This window comes from Belonocnema kinseyi, chromosome 8, assembly GCF_010883055.1.
Source record: "Belonocnema kinseyi isolate 2016_QV_RU_SX_M_011 chromosome 8, B_treatae_v1, whole genome shotgun sequence".
NCBI lineage: Eukaryota > Metazoa > Arthropoda > Insecta > Hymenoptera > Cynipidae > Belonocnema > Belonocnema kinseyi.
In genome coordinates this window covers 53,966,185-53,982,182 of record NC_046664.1, presented here as the reverse complement: position 1 = coordinate 53,982,182, position 15,998 = coordinate 53,966,185, and the positions used below count along the sequence as shown (strand labels likewise).

At 31.3% G+C, this 15,998-nt stretch overlaps 1 protein-coding gene across 1 annotated transcript in view; it reads right to left on the bottom strand.

Annotated features, from left to right (window-relative positions):
* Nucleotides 1-15,998, bottom strand: part of LOC117179022 (protein NDNF) — a 47,931-nt gene that overhangs the window by 4,624 nt on the left and 27,309 nt on the right. The window contains exons 3-6 of the mRNA XM_033370646.1: nt 13,726-14,038; nt 9,065-9,305; nt 8,050-8,286; nt 4,467-4,622 (exon numbers count right to left, since the gene is read on the bottom strand). Of these exons, the coding sequence (XP_033226537.1) occupies nt 4,467-4,622; nt 8,050-8,286; nt 9,065-9,305; nt 13,726-14,038 (947 nt within the window). The remainder of the gene's footprint in view (nt 1-4,466; nt 4,623-8,049; nt 8,287-9,064; nt 9,306-13,725; nt 14,039-15,998) is intronic.

Here is a 15,998-nt window from a genome sequence, read left to right as displayed (position 1 = left end):
GGTCAATCCATGTTTGGCCGTCCACTTTTTCAAATTTAATCATTTCCATGTAATGGGGTCCATTTTTTAAAATTTCTTTTCTGATGTAGGCTACTTCGAATTCTCCCGCGGTGATTCAGGCGATTGCAGCGCCATTCAACGATTCCGAGGAAGACCATCTGGCATTGCAAGACGTTTTTTAACGTAGGTTTTGACAGAAAGTTCTATTTTTGAATATAAGAATTTATTTTTGTCAAGTTGACGAGGGCTTTAATTTCTTATAATTTCATAATGATGAAAGAAAAGTAAAAATATGAAAAATGAGGGGGGGGGGGTCCCAGAGTTTGGGACGTTCTTTAGGGGGGGTGGGGGGTCTGAAGATCGGATGAAATTGGTCAAGCAGCTTAAAAATCCTGATTCATTATTCAATTTTTTGTTGAAAAATATCACTTATTACTTTAATTTCAAATTATAAATATTATGATAATAAGAATAGAGAATTTCTTTTATTTTTATTCTATTTTTTTCTATCATCATATCATTTTATTGTACTATTTCTTCATATTTTAATAGGGATCATCCATTAAATACGTACGAGTGATTTTTGAACATTTAAACCCCCTATTCTAATTATTCCTGAAACTGCTGTGCCCCTCCCCCATTCCCTCTTCTTATATAGGATTTTATATTTTTTATTCAACATATCAAGAAAATATAAATTATTTTTAATGTAAACAATATATCAAAGGAATTGAAAAGATTGAAAAAGTTTCCTATAATTTTAATGTATTTCAAAATATTTGAAAAGATGTTTCTAGAGATACCAACAATTTTGGCAGAATTATAGGGATTTTGAGAGTTTTCAAGATATTTTATGGGCTTTTAAGCGATTTTGGGTTATTTCAAAATAAGTCAGGCAATTTTAAAGAATTTTAAAATAAATTTAAAAGATACCGATGTATTTTACCGAATTATTTAGGATATCAGAGGATTTTAAAGGAATTTCGAAGATTGTATTGGGATTTTATTAATACAAAAAAAGCACAGGATTTACAATTTTTTCAAGATTTCAAAGAATTTAAAGAAATTTTAATGTATTTTAAGAGGTTTACATGGTTTTATGGGATGTCAAAGGATTTTAAGATAAATGCATTTTTAAAGATTCAAAAGTATGTCTACGAATTTTAGAGGATTTCCAAAGGTTAGCGGAATCTCAAAGGATTTCCCAATATTAGAAAGAATTTTAAGGGATTTCAAGAGACTCAAAAGATTTACACGGATTTTAAGAGATTTTAAGGGTTTTCGAGCAATTTCAAGGATTTTAAGACAATTTACAGAATCTCCGAGAATTTTAAAGGATTTCCAAAGAGCTTAAATCATTTTATAGGAATTTCGCGAGTTTATGTACGACATATGAAATATTACATAATAAAAACGAATAAAACAAATAATTATTCAGTGTAATTTCTAGAATTAAAAAAAATCTTACTTATTTTTAAGCAATTTGTGTAATTTGGTAGAATTTTAGAAAAAGTGTAAATAATGTTAAAATATTAGAATTTTTACAAGTTCTGAAAAGATTAAAAAAATTAAGTTTCATGAGGAAATTTAAAATGGTTTATTTTTAAAAATGAATTTTTAGATAAAATTTAAAAATATAGATTTTTTAAAGATTTCAAACAAGAACTTTAGAGGCTTTACAAGAATTTTAATAGATTCCAAGACAATACGAAAATTTACCTAAGAATCCTGAAAAAATTGAGCTAGTTTTGTATTTGGAAAAATTGAGCTTTAAGGAATTTTTCAAAATATTTAAAAACATTGATAAAAATTCCAAAAAATATGTAGGAGATCTTAAGGCCATTTTTATATTTTGATTGATTTTTGAAATTTTTCAGAAACATTTCAGTCAATTTTAACGATTTTGAAGAATTTTGCATTTGCTATCTCTAATCTTAGTAATTTTCTATCCCTTTCTTTACCTTTTACCATACCCTAGTCGACAACAGTTTCTAATATGGCGAAACGGTTCGCCGAGTTTCTGCTAATAGACCTCAAGTTATTTATATTGCTGGTTACTTTTAGTGCTACTCACCTAGCGGAAAAACCTGAAAGTTGACATGAATAGATAAATGATAGGATGGCACAGAGAAAAGAAGATTTAAAGCGATAAATGTAAATTTAGATTGACAAAGAGATAGAAAAAGATAAACGTTGATAGATGTAAGATACGATTAGATAGAGGATAAGAAATTAAAAAAGGTATAGATTCACAGAGAGATAGAAAAATATGGACGTGGATAGATAAGGAATAGGATAAGATGGATGAGAGGGTATTGAAAAAAGATAGACGTGAATTTAGATTAAAAAATATGTGAAATAAACTTTGATAGATGCAGGATAGGATGAGATGAAAAAGAGGAGATTGAGAAAGATAGATGGGAATTTATAATCACAAAGAGAGAGAAAAAGATAAGCGTCGATAAATAAAGGATAGGATGAGATAGGGAAGAAAATATTGAAAAAGATAGACGATAATTTAAATTAGCAAAGATATAAAAAGATTGAAATAAACGGATAAAGGATAGGATCAGATGAAGAAGAGGAGATAGAAATAGATAGGAGTGACTTTAGATTTGCCAAGAGATAGAGAAAGATAAACGTTGCTGAATGTAAGATACGATTAGATAGAGAATAAGAAATTTAAAAACATGTATATTGACAGAGAGATAGAAAAATATTGACGTAGATAGATAAAGAATAAGGTGGGTTAGAGAAGAAGATATTGAAAAACATAGACACGAATTTAGATTGAAAAATAGATAAAGATAAACTTTGATAGACCTAGGATAGGATGAGATAGAGAAGAGAAGATTGAAAAATGTATACTTGAATTTCGATTAAAAAACAGATTGAGATAGACTTTGATAGTCGTAAGATAGGATGAAATAAAGGAGTAGAAGAGATACGGAAGAGGAGATTGAAAAAATAGACGTGAATTTCGATTGGCAGACAGATAGAGAAAGATAGACGTTGATTGACTTAAGATACGACGAGATAGAGCAGAAGAGATAAAAAAGATTTTAATTCGTAGAGATACAAAAACGTTGATTGAGGCAATAAGAGATGATATAGAGAAGAGGAGATTGAAAAAATAGACGTGAATTTTGATTGAAGAAGGGATTAAAAAAAGATAAACGTTGATTGATTTAAGATACGATGAGGTAGACAGGAAGAAATTAAGAGATTTAGATTGAAAGACAGAAAGAAAAATATACACGTGGATAGATAAGGAATATCATGAGATAGAGGAGAGGGTATTGAAAAATATAGAAGTAAGTTTAGATTATAAAATAGATATAGATGGAACTTGATAGACGTAAGATAAGATGAGATGAAGAAGAGGAGATTGAGAAAGGCAGATGGAAAGTTAGATTGACAAATATATAGAAAAAGATTAAGGTGAAGAAATAAAGGATAGGAAGGGATAGAGAAGAGAAGATTGAAAATGATAGGCGTACATTTAGGTTGATGAGGAGACAGAAACATGTAGATAGATATAGTATAGGATGAGATAGAGAAGATGAGAATGAAAAGATAAGCGGCAATCTAGATTAACAGAGATAGAAAATATTGACTTCAATAAATGTAGTATAGGATGTGATAGAGAAGAGAAGGTTGGCAAATGAATGGAAAAATATAAATCTTGATAGAAATAAGATACGATGAGGTAAAAAAGAAGAAATTAAAAAAGATTTATATTGACAGAAAGCTAGAAAAATATTGACGTATATAGGTAAGGAATAAGATGTGATAGAGAAGAGGATATTGATGAAGATAGACGTGAATTCAGATTTAAAAATAGATAGAGATAGCGTATGATAGCCGTAGGATAGTATGAGATAAAGAAGAGGAGATTGAAAAGATAGACGGGAATTTAGATTAACAGAGATGGAAAAATATTGACATAAACGTGTAAAAGATAGGATGAGATAGAAGAGATTGATAATATAGACGTCAATTTAGATTGGCCAGGAGATAGAAAAACGTTGATAGATGCAGTATAGGATGACATAGAGAAGAGGAGATTGGAAAAGATAGACGGGAATTTAGACTGACAGAGATAGCAAAAGATTAACAAAAACATATAAAGGATGTGGTGAGATAGAGGAGATTGAAAAGAAGACGTTAATTTATATTGAATACTACACATAGAAAAGACGGCATTGAAAAAGATAGACGTGAATTTTGATTGACAAAGAGATAGAATGGGATACATTTTCTCTATCTCTTTATACCATAAAGATTCAAAATTATTCAAAAAAACAGGATCAACATCTTTTTTCTTCCCGCAGGGATGTGAACGCTCCCTTGTAAATTTGCTAAAAAACTATTACTGGGCTGAGTATAAATGCAAACAGAATTCCGAAGTTCCCTTTTTAAGTCTTATTTGCAAACAATTATTTTTCTAAATTATTTATACTGACCTCTGGATAAGGTATGGAGCCTTCATCTGTGGCTAGAACTTTGATTAGAGACACTTTCATTAATTCGTGTTGAGTTGTTGAGACTCGTAAAGTGTACTGCTTTCCTGGTGGTAAGGGTGGTGCTTTTATTGCTGCATGTCCCACCACTTCTGCAACCTAAATTAATTGTTTTTCAATTTTTTGAAAGGAGAGATATATTTCTTAGGTTTTGCTACAAACTGACGTGTTTTAATTCACAAAGTGCCTCACATTTTTCTAAAATCACTTTTCAGTCACTTTTTTAAGACAAAATCACTATTTTCACTTCTTTTTTTGTATTTGTCTTTTTGAAAAATACTATGGGTTTTTGCGTTCATGTAAGCCAATGCGCACAAAACCGTTAAATATTTTGAAAAAATTTGTATACCTCATTAAGTTACACATTTTTTGTTTCCAACATTTTTATCTGCAAATGATAGTTTTCGCGAAAATTAGTGATACATCGATTATTATGAAAAAAAGAACCTTAAGGGTAGGGGTTTGTCCAACATTATTTCTGTGACCAGTCACAGGGGTGCCTTCCAGCCCCCACAGGACCTGGAAAAGGGGCAGGGGTTTAACCAAAATTATTTCTGTGACCAGTCACAGGGTTGCCTTCCCGCCTCCATGTGACCTGGAAAAGGGGTAGGGGTTCGACCAACATTATTTCTTTGACCAGTTACAGACGAGCCTTCCCGCCCCCCATAGGACCTGGAAAAGGGGTAAGGGTTTGACCAGAATTATTTCTGTGACCAGTCACAGCAATGCCTTCCCACCCCACGGGACCTGGAAAAGGGGTAGGTGTTTGACCAACATTATTTCTTTGACCAGTCACAGGGGTGCCTCCCCGCCCCCATGGGACCCGGAAAAGGCGTAGGGGTTAAACCAACATTATTTCTTTGATCAGTCACAGGGGTGCCTCCCCGCCCCCATGGGACCCGGAAAAGGCGTAGGGGTTAAACCAACATTATTTCTCTGACCAGTCACAGGGGTGCCTTCCCGCCTCCATGGGACTTAGAAATTGGGTAGGGGTTTGACCAAAATTATTTCTGTAGCCAGTCACAATGGTGCCTATCCGCTCCCCACGAGAAGCTGGAAATGGCTAGGGGGAAATGGTAGGGATTTGACTAGCATTATTTCTGTAATTGGTCACAGAGCTGCCTAATTACTCTTGTCGCCACTCAGGGCCTGTTGCCACGGTAATGCACAGTACCGGAATAGTTGATCGTTAGATGTATCACTAATTGTCTTGGAAAATATTACTCCTGGAAAAAATGCGTTAAAAAAAATCCATGATGTTTATGGGAGTTTTTTAAATGGAAATCGATTTATCATTCATTTTCTCGAAAACTATCACTCGCAGAAAAAAAAATTCGAATCAAAAAATATGTACCTCAATGGAAGCTAGAGCTTTTGTAAAGAACATTTTTTGACATTTTGCATATTGGCTTAGATAAACGTAACTACGACTTTTATGGTTTTAGCATGGTTTCATCATAAAGATGGCCTAGTCACCAATTTTCACTGTCAAATTCGTAATCAGCGCATAAAAGTACATAAGTATGCGGTGTTTAAATAAATCCGGAGAATTCAGCTATTCGGAACTGCACTGCTTTTAAATTCAAATTGAATTCTTGTAGATTTTGTCAGCTTCTTATGGAATAATTTTATTCACTCTTTTTTTTAACGGGAGTTTTTTGGATTTTACTCATTTTGTTTTTAAATTCCTCTTAAGTCAACTTGAATTTTTACACATGTTATCAAATTAAAATTTTTTTTTAATTCCTCTATATTCATTCCAATTTTACTAAAATGGATGGAACATCTTGGATTTTTAATTTTTGTTTTCAATTAATTGTAATTCATTTAGATTTCACTCATAATTCTTATCAATTCATCCTGAATACCTTTACATTCTTTAAGACTCCTTTACATTTTTTTAACTTACACAGATTTTTTTATTTACTTTAATTCGTCTAAATTCACTCAGTTCAAAGGAACTTTTTTAGTTTTTTTTTTATATTTCACCCTAAAGACCCTTAAGCTCACCTTGAGTTTTCCAACATTCACTTGAAGTTATATAAATTTCATCGAATTCTTATCAATTTGCTTAAATTTATGCAAATTCACACTACTTCATAATGCAATGGAAATTTTGTTATTTGTAAAATTTTGTAAAATTAAAATTCTTAAGAAATTATATTCTTTCGAATTCTTATGCATTCCTTGAATTCTTATTAGTTAAAAAAATGTAATTTTCACTAAAGTCGTTTAAACTCTACTTGAAATCTTATACATTTGATCAAATTCTTTTGAATTCCTCTAAATTCACTTTATTTTGACTGAAATCAATGGAATATATTAAATTTTTCAAAAAGCACCTTGAATTTTTATGAATTTCGTCGAACTTTCCACATTTTCCTTATATTTATGCAAATTTACTCGAATTTTGTCGACTTCGTTGATTCTTCACGTGTTTTTTTAATTCACTTAAATTCTGTTGGATTCCCAGTGAATTATGTTCCCTCCTATTTTTCTCGATTCCCTGGAAATGTTTTTATTTTTAAAATTATATGAAATTATATTCTTTCAAATTCTCATTAAATTATTTTCTCTCAGATCCTTATGAATTCCAACAAAGTCTCTTGAATTCCGTAGAGTTGTTGTAAATTCATTCCAATTTGACTGAAATAACTTGAATATTTGGATTTTTTACATATATTCCAACTCGCTTAAATTAATTAAAAATTCACCCTGAATTTTTTAAAAACATTAGGAATATTTGGAAATTCTGTTGATTTTCTAATCTCTTGCTAAATTCTTCAGAATTACTTCGAATTCTTCTAAATTCACTCAATTCTAATCAATTGAATGGCTTTAAAAAATGTGTTTTTTTAATTTAAAATTTAATTTAAACTGAAGCCTTTTAAACGCAATCAATTCGAATTTTATTTATTAACATTTTTTTTATTTATATTGTATTAATTAACCTTATCTGGAATTGTTATAAATTTCTTCATGTGCTTTGGACTCAAATTCGTAAGAGTATCTATACAATTTTGATTCAGAATTCATCAATTAAAAAACTACATTTGTAAAAAAATACATTTTTAAAATATGAGATGTCAAAGGCAAAGAGAAAGCAGAGATCAGAGGTCAACATTTAGACTATAATTAAAAGGTCATAGGTTAGAGATTATATACCTAAGGTCAGGGGTCATATATCGTAAGCGGAAGTTGATAGGTCAAAAATCATGTATATTTCATAGTTTAAGTGACAAAGGTCAAATGTTAAAGGTGAAGGGTTAGAAAAATTCTTCAGAGGTGTAAGGTCAAAAAGAGCTGATAGGACAAAGGTCAAATATAAAATGTCAAAAGTGAAGAAATCTAAAAAAATGCAGTGGAATTTTCTGTGGAATGCATACTTTTGTAGACGTTAGGAAATTCGGTTACACTATTTTACCCTGTTTTCAAAGAATCTTTTCTGTGAATGATATCGATGGTAGAGTTTAAATAAACACATGAAAAAAAGTTAATAAATGAAGGTAAATAAAGTATAGTTTACCTGTGGAACAATACCAGCCCCTCTTAATTTTGCGGTAACAATTCCTCCACCACACGGTAGAATATGAAATATTGTCGTCATATTATCCTGTGGAGTGTACTGAAAATTAATGAGCCCATCACTCTTTTTCAAATTGACTGTTGTATATCGTCCATTACGTAGAGTTTGGGTTGGAGTTTTGCGAAATTTTAACATTTCCGTGGCTACTCTGTTTGACACATTATTCCTCATATTAATCTAAGGAAAAAAAATCGGTTTTAAACATTCTTCTTAAAAAATTAATTACTTCGATAAGTAGGGGAAACCGCCCTACACTGGAAAATGCAACCTACAGAAGATCATCATTAATTAAAAATATTGATATATGTAAAATAATTGTTTTAATTTAATTAATAGTTAAGACACTATAGGTGCTTATAAATTTAAATTAATTTTTTTCTATTATTCGTGCGCTTAATTAATGACTATCCACTGCAGGGAGGTTTCCCCCACATTTAATTTACAATATTTACTTGTCTTTAATAAAATTATGAATGCTCATGAATTCTTTTGTGTAGAGCATGAGTTAAGACTGAAATTATTATTGGAAGCTTCTAATGTGTCCCCTAAGGGTTTACATTTTTCTTACACCTTCTCTATTCCTTTACACACCCTCCACACACTTACTTGGTGGTGGAAGGGGGACCTACAGTTTAAGGTGGGTTCCGAACCACCAAGAGCAACAGCCTTAAGTACTTAGAGAAAACCTTTTTCTATAGAGGTACCGGTCCCACGACTCTCCGGAGATGAACAACTCCCTTGCTAGGGCTAGTGTGTTCACCGCATGGGCCACCGAGACTCTTCCAGAGTGCGAGGCGGGAATCGAACCCGCAAGCCGAAGGAGTGGGTCCAAAGCCAACGCTTTAGCCCCCACGACCATCGTCCCACTTTATGAAATTATTATTGTTATTTGTGATTTTCTGACGAGAACATTTTTTCGTCTTTAGCAAGAAAAAAAAACGTTGGAGTTACTAACCACGTATAGAGTAAAGTTGTAATTAGTGTTGTATTTCATTCCATGAAGTGTCAGTTTCGTTTGAGGAATGCAATGCAAGCCTTCCGGTTCACCTCTGTATTGTTGGTCTTTAAAAGCACTTCCTCTCGCAATACGCGGATGATTTGGTAAAAAATTCTCGGCGGCGCAAAGAGTAGGCGGGTGATATTGTGATCCTGATGTGACTTCAAGGCAATAACTCGATAAATGGGGATCTATTTGACTGCAACAAATAAAATCACCAAAAAATTAATTCTGTAACTAAAATTAATTATACAATTATTATAAATATTCCTGGCATCTCTAAGATGAAGTGTTCTTCAGAGAGGCAATCGAAATAATTTTTTATTAGGATCTTACGATCCTTGGACTAAGACCTTCGGAGTCGACTCAAAAAATATCTAGACGTGCGTTAAAAAATATTTGTTAACATTTTCTTAATTTGTTAATGTTCTGAAATAGTTATAAACAAACTAAACATCCGATAGAATAACCAAAAACACCTTTGGACTTATCTCGGACGTATAACGACCCTGAAGTTTGCCATAGTTATATGTAGATTTCAAACTTTTGTAATTAGTTATAAATAAATAAAGCGTTCAAAAAATATTAAAAAAAGATTTTTGGATTCGTCTTTGAAATATCTAAACGCACCTTTAAGAAAACATTGTTTAAACAATTAAATTACTTTTTAATGTTCGGAAATTTTTATTGACAAACTAAGTATCCAATCTAAAAACAAAAACACCTTTGAATTTATCTACGAAATATCTAGGTGCACCTTTTTTCAATATTGTTTAAACAATTAAATCATTTTTAATAATTTCAAACTTTGCAAAGCATTAGAAACAAAATGAGTGTCCAATCAAAAAACTGAAAAAAGCTTTGAATTCGTGTGGGAAATATCTAAACATGTTTTTTTAAAATGTTATTAACAATATTTTTACGTCATTACACATAAGTGTACATTTGCTTTATTCCATAATAAATGGATTTAAAGATTTTTTAATTAATGTTTTTTTGATCTGACGCTTAGTTTGTTTATCATGCTTCGCAACGTTTAAAATTATTAACAAATGACTTACCTTGATATTTTCGAGACGAATCCAAATATGTTATTTGATCAAATACTCAGTTCGTTTATAATCAATCACAAAAATTGGAAAATCATATTTATGGCAACTTATATTAAAATGCTTGAATTTCAAGAATAATAAAACACTATTTAGAAATTAAGAATTTTTTAACAACTTAGTAACATCCTAAATTAAGAATGCTTTTATTTTTAAACAAATTTTGGACTTGTTTAATTTTTAAGACTTAAAGTTTGAATAATTTACAAAATTGGATACATATTGAGTATTTGTGTCCAAATATTGTACAATAATTTTTTATTGATAGCCTCAATAGTTCAACAATTTCAAAATGAAATCTTCCGGAATCGGTAATATTTTCCGATTCAAATATTAAAAATATCAGGCCTTGATAACTGCAGACTTTCTCGTTTAAAGAATTTGTGGAAAAATAATCTTAAACTGAATGCCTCTAGAATAAATTAAAAGCAATGAAAAATTAAGAAATTATTTCTTAATTGAATATGTTCAAAATATTGAATACATTAATTTTTAATTTAAAATGTAATTTTCTCAAATTGTCTAATTATTAGTTGAGCATTAAAAAACTGAATGATATAAAATTGAACAATATTTAGTTGAAATTTTTAATTAAAAAACATTTGGAATTTAATAAGTTAAGAAATGTGTTTTGATTTACAAAAAAAGATCCAAATGGAATGATCTAAAATTGATACTTCAGCAACTGAATAATTAAATTTTTTATTTTTTTCATTCATAAGTTTTAATTTTTTTAATTTCCCTTTGAAATTACTTCAGTTTGTAAAGTTTTTTTTAGAATATTTAAATTTTTAAGATTTTCTATTCAAAATTAGAATTTTTTAATACACGAACAATGTGAGATTCTAGAATTTCAGAAGCTTTGACTTTGAAACATTGAATTTAGTATTGAATGTAAAATTTTAATTGCATTGAGTTAAAAATCATGTAAATAAAAAATTTTTAATTTGTTATTTTTTAGTTACAAAGTATGCAATTTTAATTTCATTATAATTAAATAGCCCAAATTCTAATATATTGAAATTAGGTTTCAAAGAAGCTTTAAGCTGTATCTCTCCCTTTGGGTTCTCACGTTATATCTGATGGTCATGTACATATCTTTTTTTACGAACTAAATAAAGATTTATTATTTTTAAACATTTCAGTGTTAAAATGCTATCACAGGCTTATACTGCCCAACATGTCGAAGGCATTTTTGGTTAGAGTTGGATTTTTATTTGATCATTTTGCACGGGGCTGTCCCGGTATATATCATCAGTCACGGACGCATTTTTATAATGCAATCAAGTGATCTGATGAGAGCAGTCTGCCCAGACATATTGGACAAAGCCTGGTTTTTACCCCATCATTGACGGACTGGGTTGCAGTCAAATACACGATGGGGGGACCTATAGCTTAAGGTGGGTTCCGAACCACCAGAACCTCGGTAAAGGTACATTGAAAAATTTCCAGAGGTACCGGCTCAGGGATCGAACCCCGGACCTCTGCGGTGAAGTCCGGGGGTCTAACCAACTGAGCCACCGAGGCTTATAATAATAATAATAATTATTATTATTATAAAAACATTTCTGTGTTGAAATGTTGTCACAGGATTATACTGCCCAACATGTCGAAGGAATTTTTGGTTAGAGTTGGATTTTTATTTGATCATTTTGCACGGGGCTGTCCCGGTATATATCATCAGTCACGGACGCATTTTTATAATGCAATCAAGTGATCTCATGAAAGCAGTTTGCCCAGACATATTGGACAAAGCCTGGTTTTTACCCCATCATTGACGGACTGGGTTGCAGTCAAGTACACGATGGGGGGACCTATAGCTTAAGGTGGGTTCCGAACCACCAGAACCTCGGTAAAGGTACTTTAAAAAATTTCCAGAGGTACCGGCTCAGGAATCGAACCCCGGACCTCTGAGATGAAGTCCAAGTGTCCAAGTCTAGTGTCCTAGTCAATATTATTATTATTATTATTATTATTATTATTATTATTATTATTATTAATTTTGAGTAGTTTGAAATATTGCTCTATTGTCGACATTTTAATCTGAAAACAGGTGATTTCTAGATTATTGAATTAGTAATAAGGTTATTCAATTTCGAGCGCTTTGAATCATAAATAAGACAATTTTAGTTTGATAATAAAATTGTCCAATTTAAAGAATTTCTAGTTCATGCGATATGTTTTGCTTAATTGCAAGCATTTTTAATTCCAAATTATTACTTATTGTTCCAAAAATTTGAAAAAATCTTCATGATTTAAAAATTGGCTCAAAAATTTATTTTCAAATTGTTTATATTTTTAATGTGAGGAAATAAAAATCTAAGGGTATTTTAAATAAAAAGAATATAAATTTGGAGAACCTAAAAAGTAAACGTATCAGTGGTATATGAGTTCTTATATATTATTTAAGTAGAAGCATCAGTATGTAGCCACCACTATAAATTAGAGTCAATTAAATTTGATTTTGCACGATTTCTTTTCTAAATTTTCTCAATTCCTGAAATCTATTTTCAGAATAGTCGAATGTTCTGTATTTTCAGATTTAGGAAACAATTTTCAGAGGTCTTTCAAGATTAAGAACATACATATGAAAAAAGCTATTGTCATAGGTCAGACGTAGTTCTTAACCTCAAAAATTTTTTGTAGTGCTTTATTCGAAGAGGCGTGATCTTCCTAAATATACATATGTATATTTTTCCAAGACCAGACATGTACTGATATTTGGCGAAAGAAAGTTTTTAAAGACAATCGAAATTCGCAGGCGCGGAGATTCGAACCCTGACAACCAAGCTCTAAGTCGAGTGTGTTACGCACTAGAATAGCAATACCCAATTTCCTCATAACTAAAATAGTGGGTCACACATCCGCTCTACTAGACGGACTAAAGTGGATGTAAGGCAAAATTACAATACCGGTATTGTAAAGTGAAATTGCAATACTTGTATTGCCATTTAACCTTCCAATATCGGCCTTTCCAATTAGCCTTTCACTGGTATAGTAAAAGTGTGGTAAAATCCCAAACACTTTTAACAGTGTGTATAGAATTTTCGTCAGAACGTTAAATACCAAAAAAACCGTAAAACAATTTGGCAGGGTTTGAAATAGAGATTATAAGGACCTATATTTCTAAAAAGATCATATTAACCTATTTTTACCGTTTTATTTCATTCCACTAATTCTGGAGGGTAGTTTAAAAAGTTGGTTTAATCTTACACTAAAATTTCGGATCCTACTAATCCTGAAAGATTTAATCATTGTGATTTTAATCATTTGACCACGGTCATTTTTCTATTGTAGTACATGGCATAGTGCAAACATAGCGCAAACATGTTCTCATAAATGGATCAATAATAAATTAACTAGGTGCCAAATGAGGAAAAAGGTGAAGTTTTTTCTACCAGCTATACAGATAGAATCGAATGAAAACGGTAGGAAATAACGGACTTTTCTTATCGCAATAAGGAATCGACTGTCGAGAAGAAAAAGATTTATGAAAAAGGAAAATTGTACCTCTTGCTCCAAGAAACAGTGAGACGACGTCTTCTTCTGCGTTGCTGGAATCTAAGGGAATGATTGCGTTTTCCTTTAAGGTCCTCAAACGAGCCTGGGAGATGATCCAGGGCATTGGATGTTGCGTAGAGTAGCACCGTGTTTGGAGTTTCACTCTTTGGGTACGAGGACTCCAGGGAATTAATCTCGAACCGGTAAAGACCAGCTCGAACTCTCGGAATGGTGAAATTCTGTGCTTCCGGGCCTTTGTAGGAAAAAAGAGGCGAGCCTGGTACGAGAGTTTTCATCGGCCACTTTGTCTGCGGCACGACAGCTTTCCGATAAAAACATATTTACCAATTATTATTAATTATAAATTATGGAGTGATGCTATTGAAATTAAAGCTTTTTAACGTCTGGGAATGATGACGACAATTTTTTCAAGGTTAAGGGCATATAAAATTTAATTATAGTTTGTCAGTTTGCAATCGGCACATCCGGACTTTATTAACAAAAAAATTTGATTATGCACTCACGAGACTTATCCATTATAATACTTTAAATTTTTGCAGGGTTGGAGAAATAAGAACTATATTTTGAGATTATACATCTTTTGTAGTTCTTTTTAAATTTATATATTCACTTGAAACATTACTTATAAATAATGTGGATATTGTGGTAAAATATGTTATAGATTTAAGTTATTTTTTTATAAAGTAATAAGATTTTTGTAATGAAGATTTACAAAGATAGAGATCAATTAATAGTATATTGTGCATAAAGAAAGCGAACTCCTCTTTTTACAGGCGAGCGTGAGTTTGCAATAACTCTGCCTTGCCCTCTTTCTTCGGCGTGCTTTATATAGTAAATTATAATACTTTACATTTTTCAGTGTTAGAAAAATGAGAACAATATTTTGAGATTGTATATTTGTTGTAGTTCTTTTTAAATTCATGTATGCATTTAAAATGTTACTTATATGTAATGTAACGATTGTGGTCAAATATGTTATAGATTCAAGTTTTTTAAAATAAAGATTTGAAAAGATAGAGATTAGTTAATAGTATATTGTGCACCAAGGAAGCGAACTCCTCTTTGTAGGAGCGAGCGTGAGTTTGTAATAACTCAGCTTCGCCTCGTTTCTTCGGCGTAGTTTATATAGTAAATTGTAATACTTTAAATTTGTCTATGTTGGAAAAATAAGAATAATATTTTGATATTAGAAATTTTGTTGTAGTTATTTTTAAATTCATATATGCACTTATAACATTACATATATGTAATGTGACTATTGTGGTAAAATATGTTATAGATTTAAGGTTTTTTTAAAAAAGTAATACCATTTTTGTAATAAAGACTTGAAAAGATAGAGATTAGTTAATAGTATATTGTGTAGCAAAGTGTCTTTGTTGTTGGTGGGGTACTTTACCGGCCTAGACAGAAAAAGTGCACTTTGACCTCCGTAGAGTGCGCGCATGTGCGTTTGTAACTTTCTATCGTGCGCACTCTTTTACGTGGTACTTGATTAAACTAATCCCAATCCAGATACAAAATTTCATTACAAAACTCGAAAAATATACTCTTATTACATAAAATATCGAGCGTACTGAGGAAGCGAATTCTTTTTACGACCGAGCGTGATTTTGTAAGAACGAGGCGAAGCCGAGGCTTAACTGAGATACTATATTTAAAACACGCTTAGGCGTAAAAACACTTCATTTCCTCGGTAAAGGCGATATTTTATGTAATTTTTAAGCACTGAAAAAAATATTGAGTATTATAATTTACTATTTTTTAATTGGACTACGTGTTGACCTTTTGTAACTTGACGAAAAATGCGTTCCTTATCATCCTAAATATGCCTGAGAGGGATTACGGTTTATTACCTTAACGTTGCATTATCAAACTGTTTTTTGAATAGTCTGGATGTGTCGCTTAAGAATATGAAAAAAAAAAATTTTCTTGTCCTCAAATATTTTAATAATTATTCTAATTGATATACATTAGGATGCCTCATGAAATCCTCTTTTTTTTCTCAAAAAACTTTTCGTTTTTCCTCTTTTTGCCTTAAATATACTACATATGAAAAAAATTTGAATTGCGTCAGAAATTCTCTGCAATGATCAAATGTGCATAGGAACTGTAACAACGATTGTTCGTTCTACATCTAAAAAATTATTCTGTTCAAAACTAGAATATACGAGGGTAGTTCAATAAGTCCTTAGAATGACCAACAGATGGCGCGCGAATCGCTCCAAATCATCTGTTTTCAGTCAGCACCACTCCCGACTAGA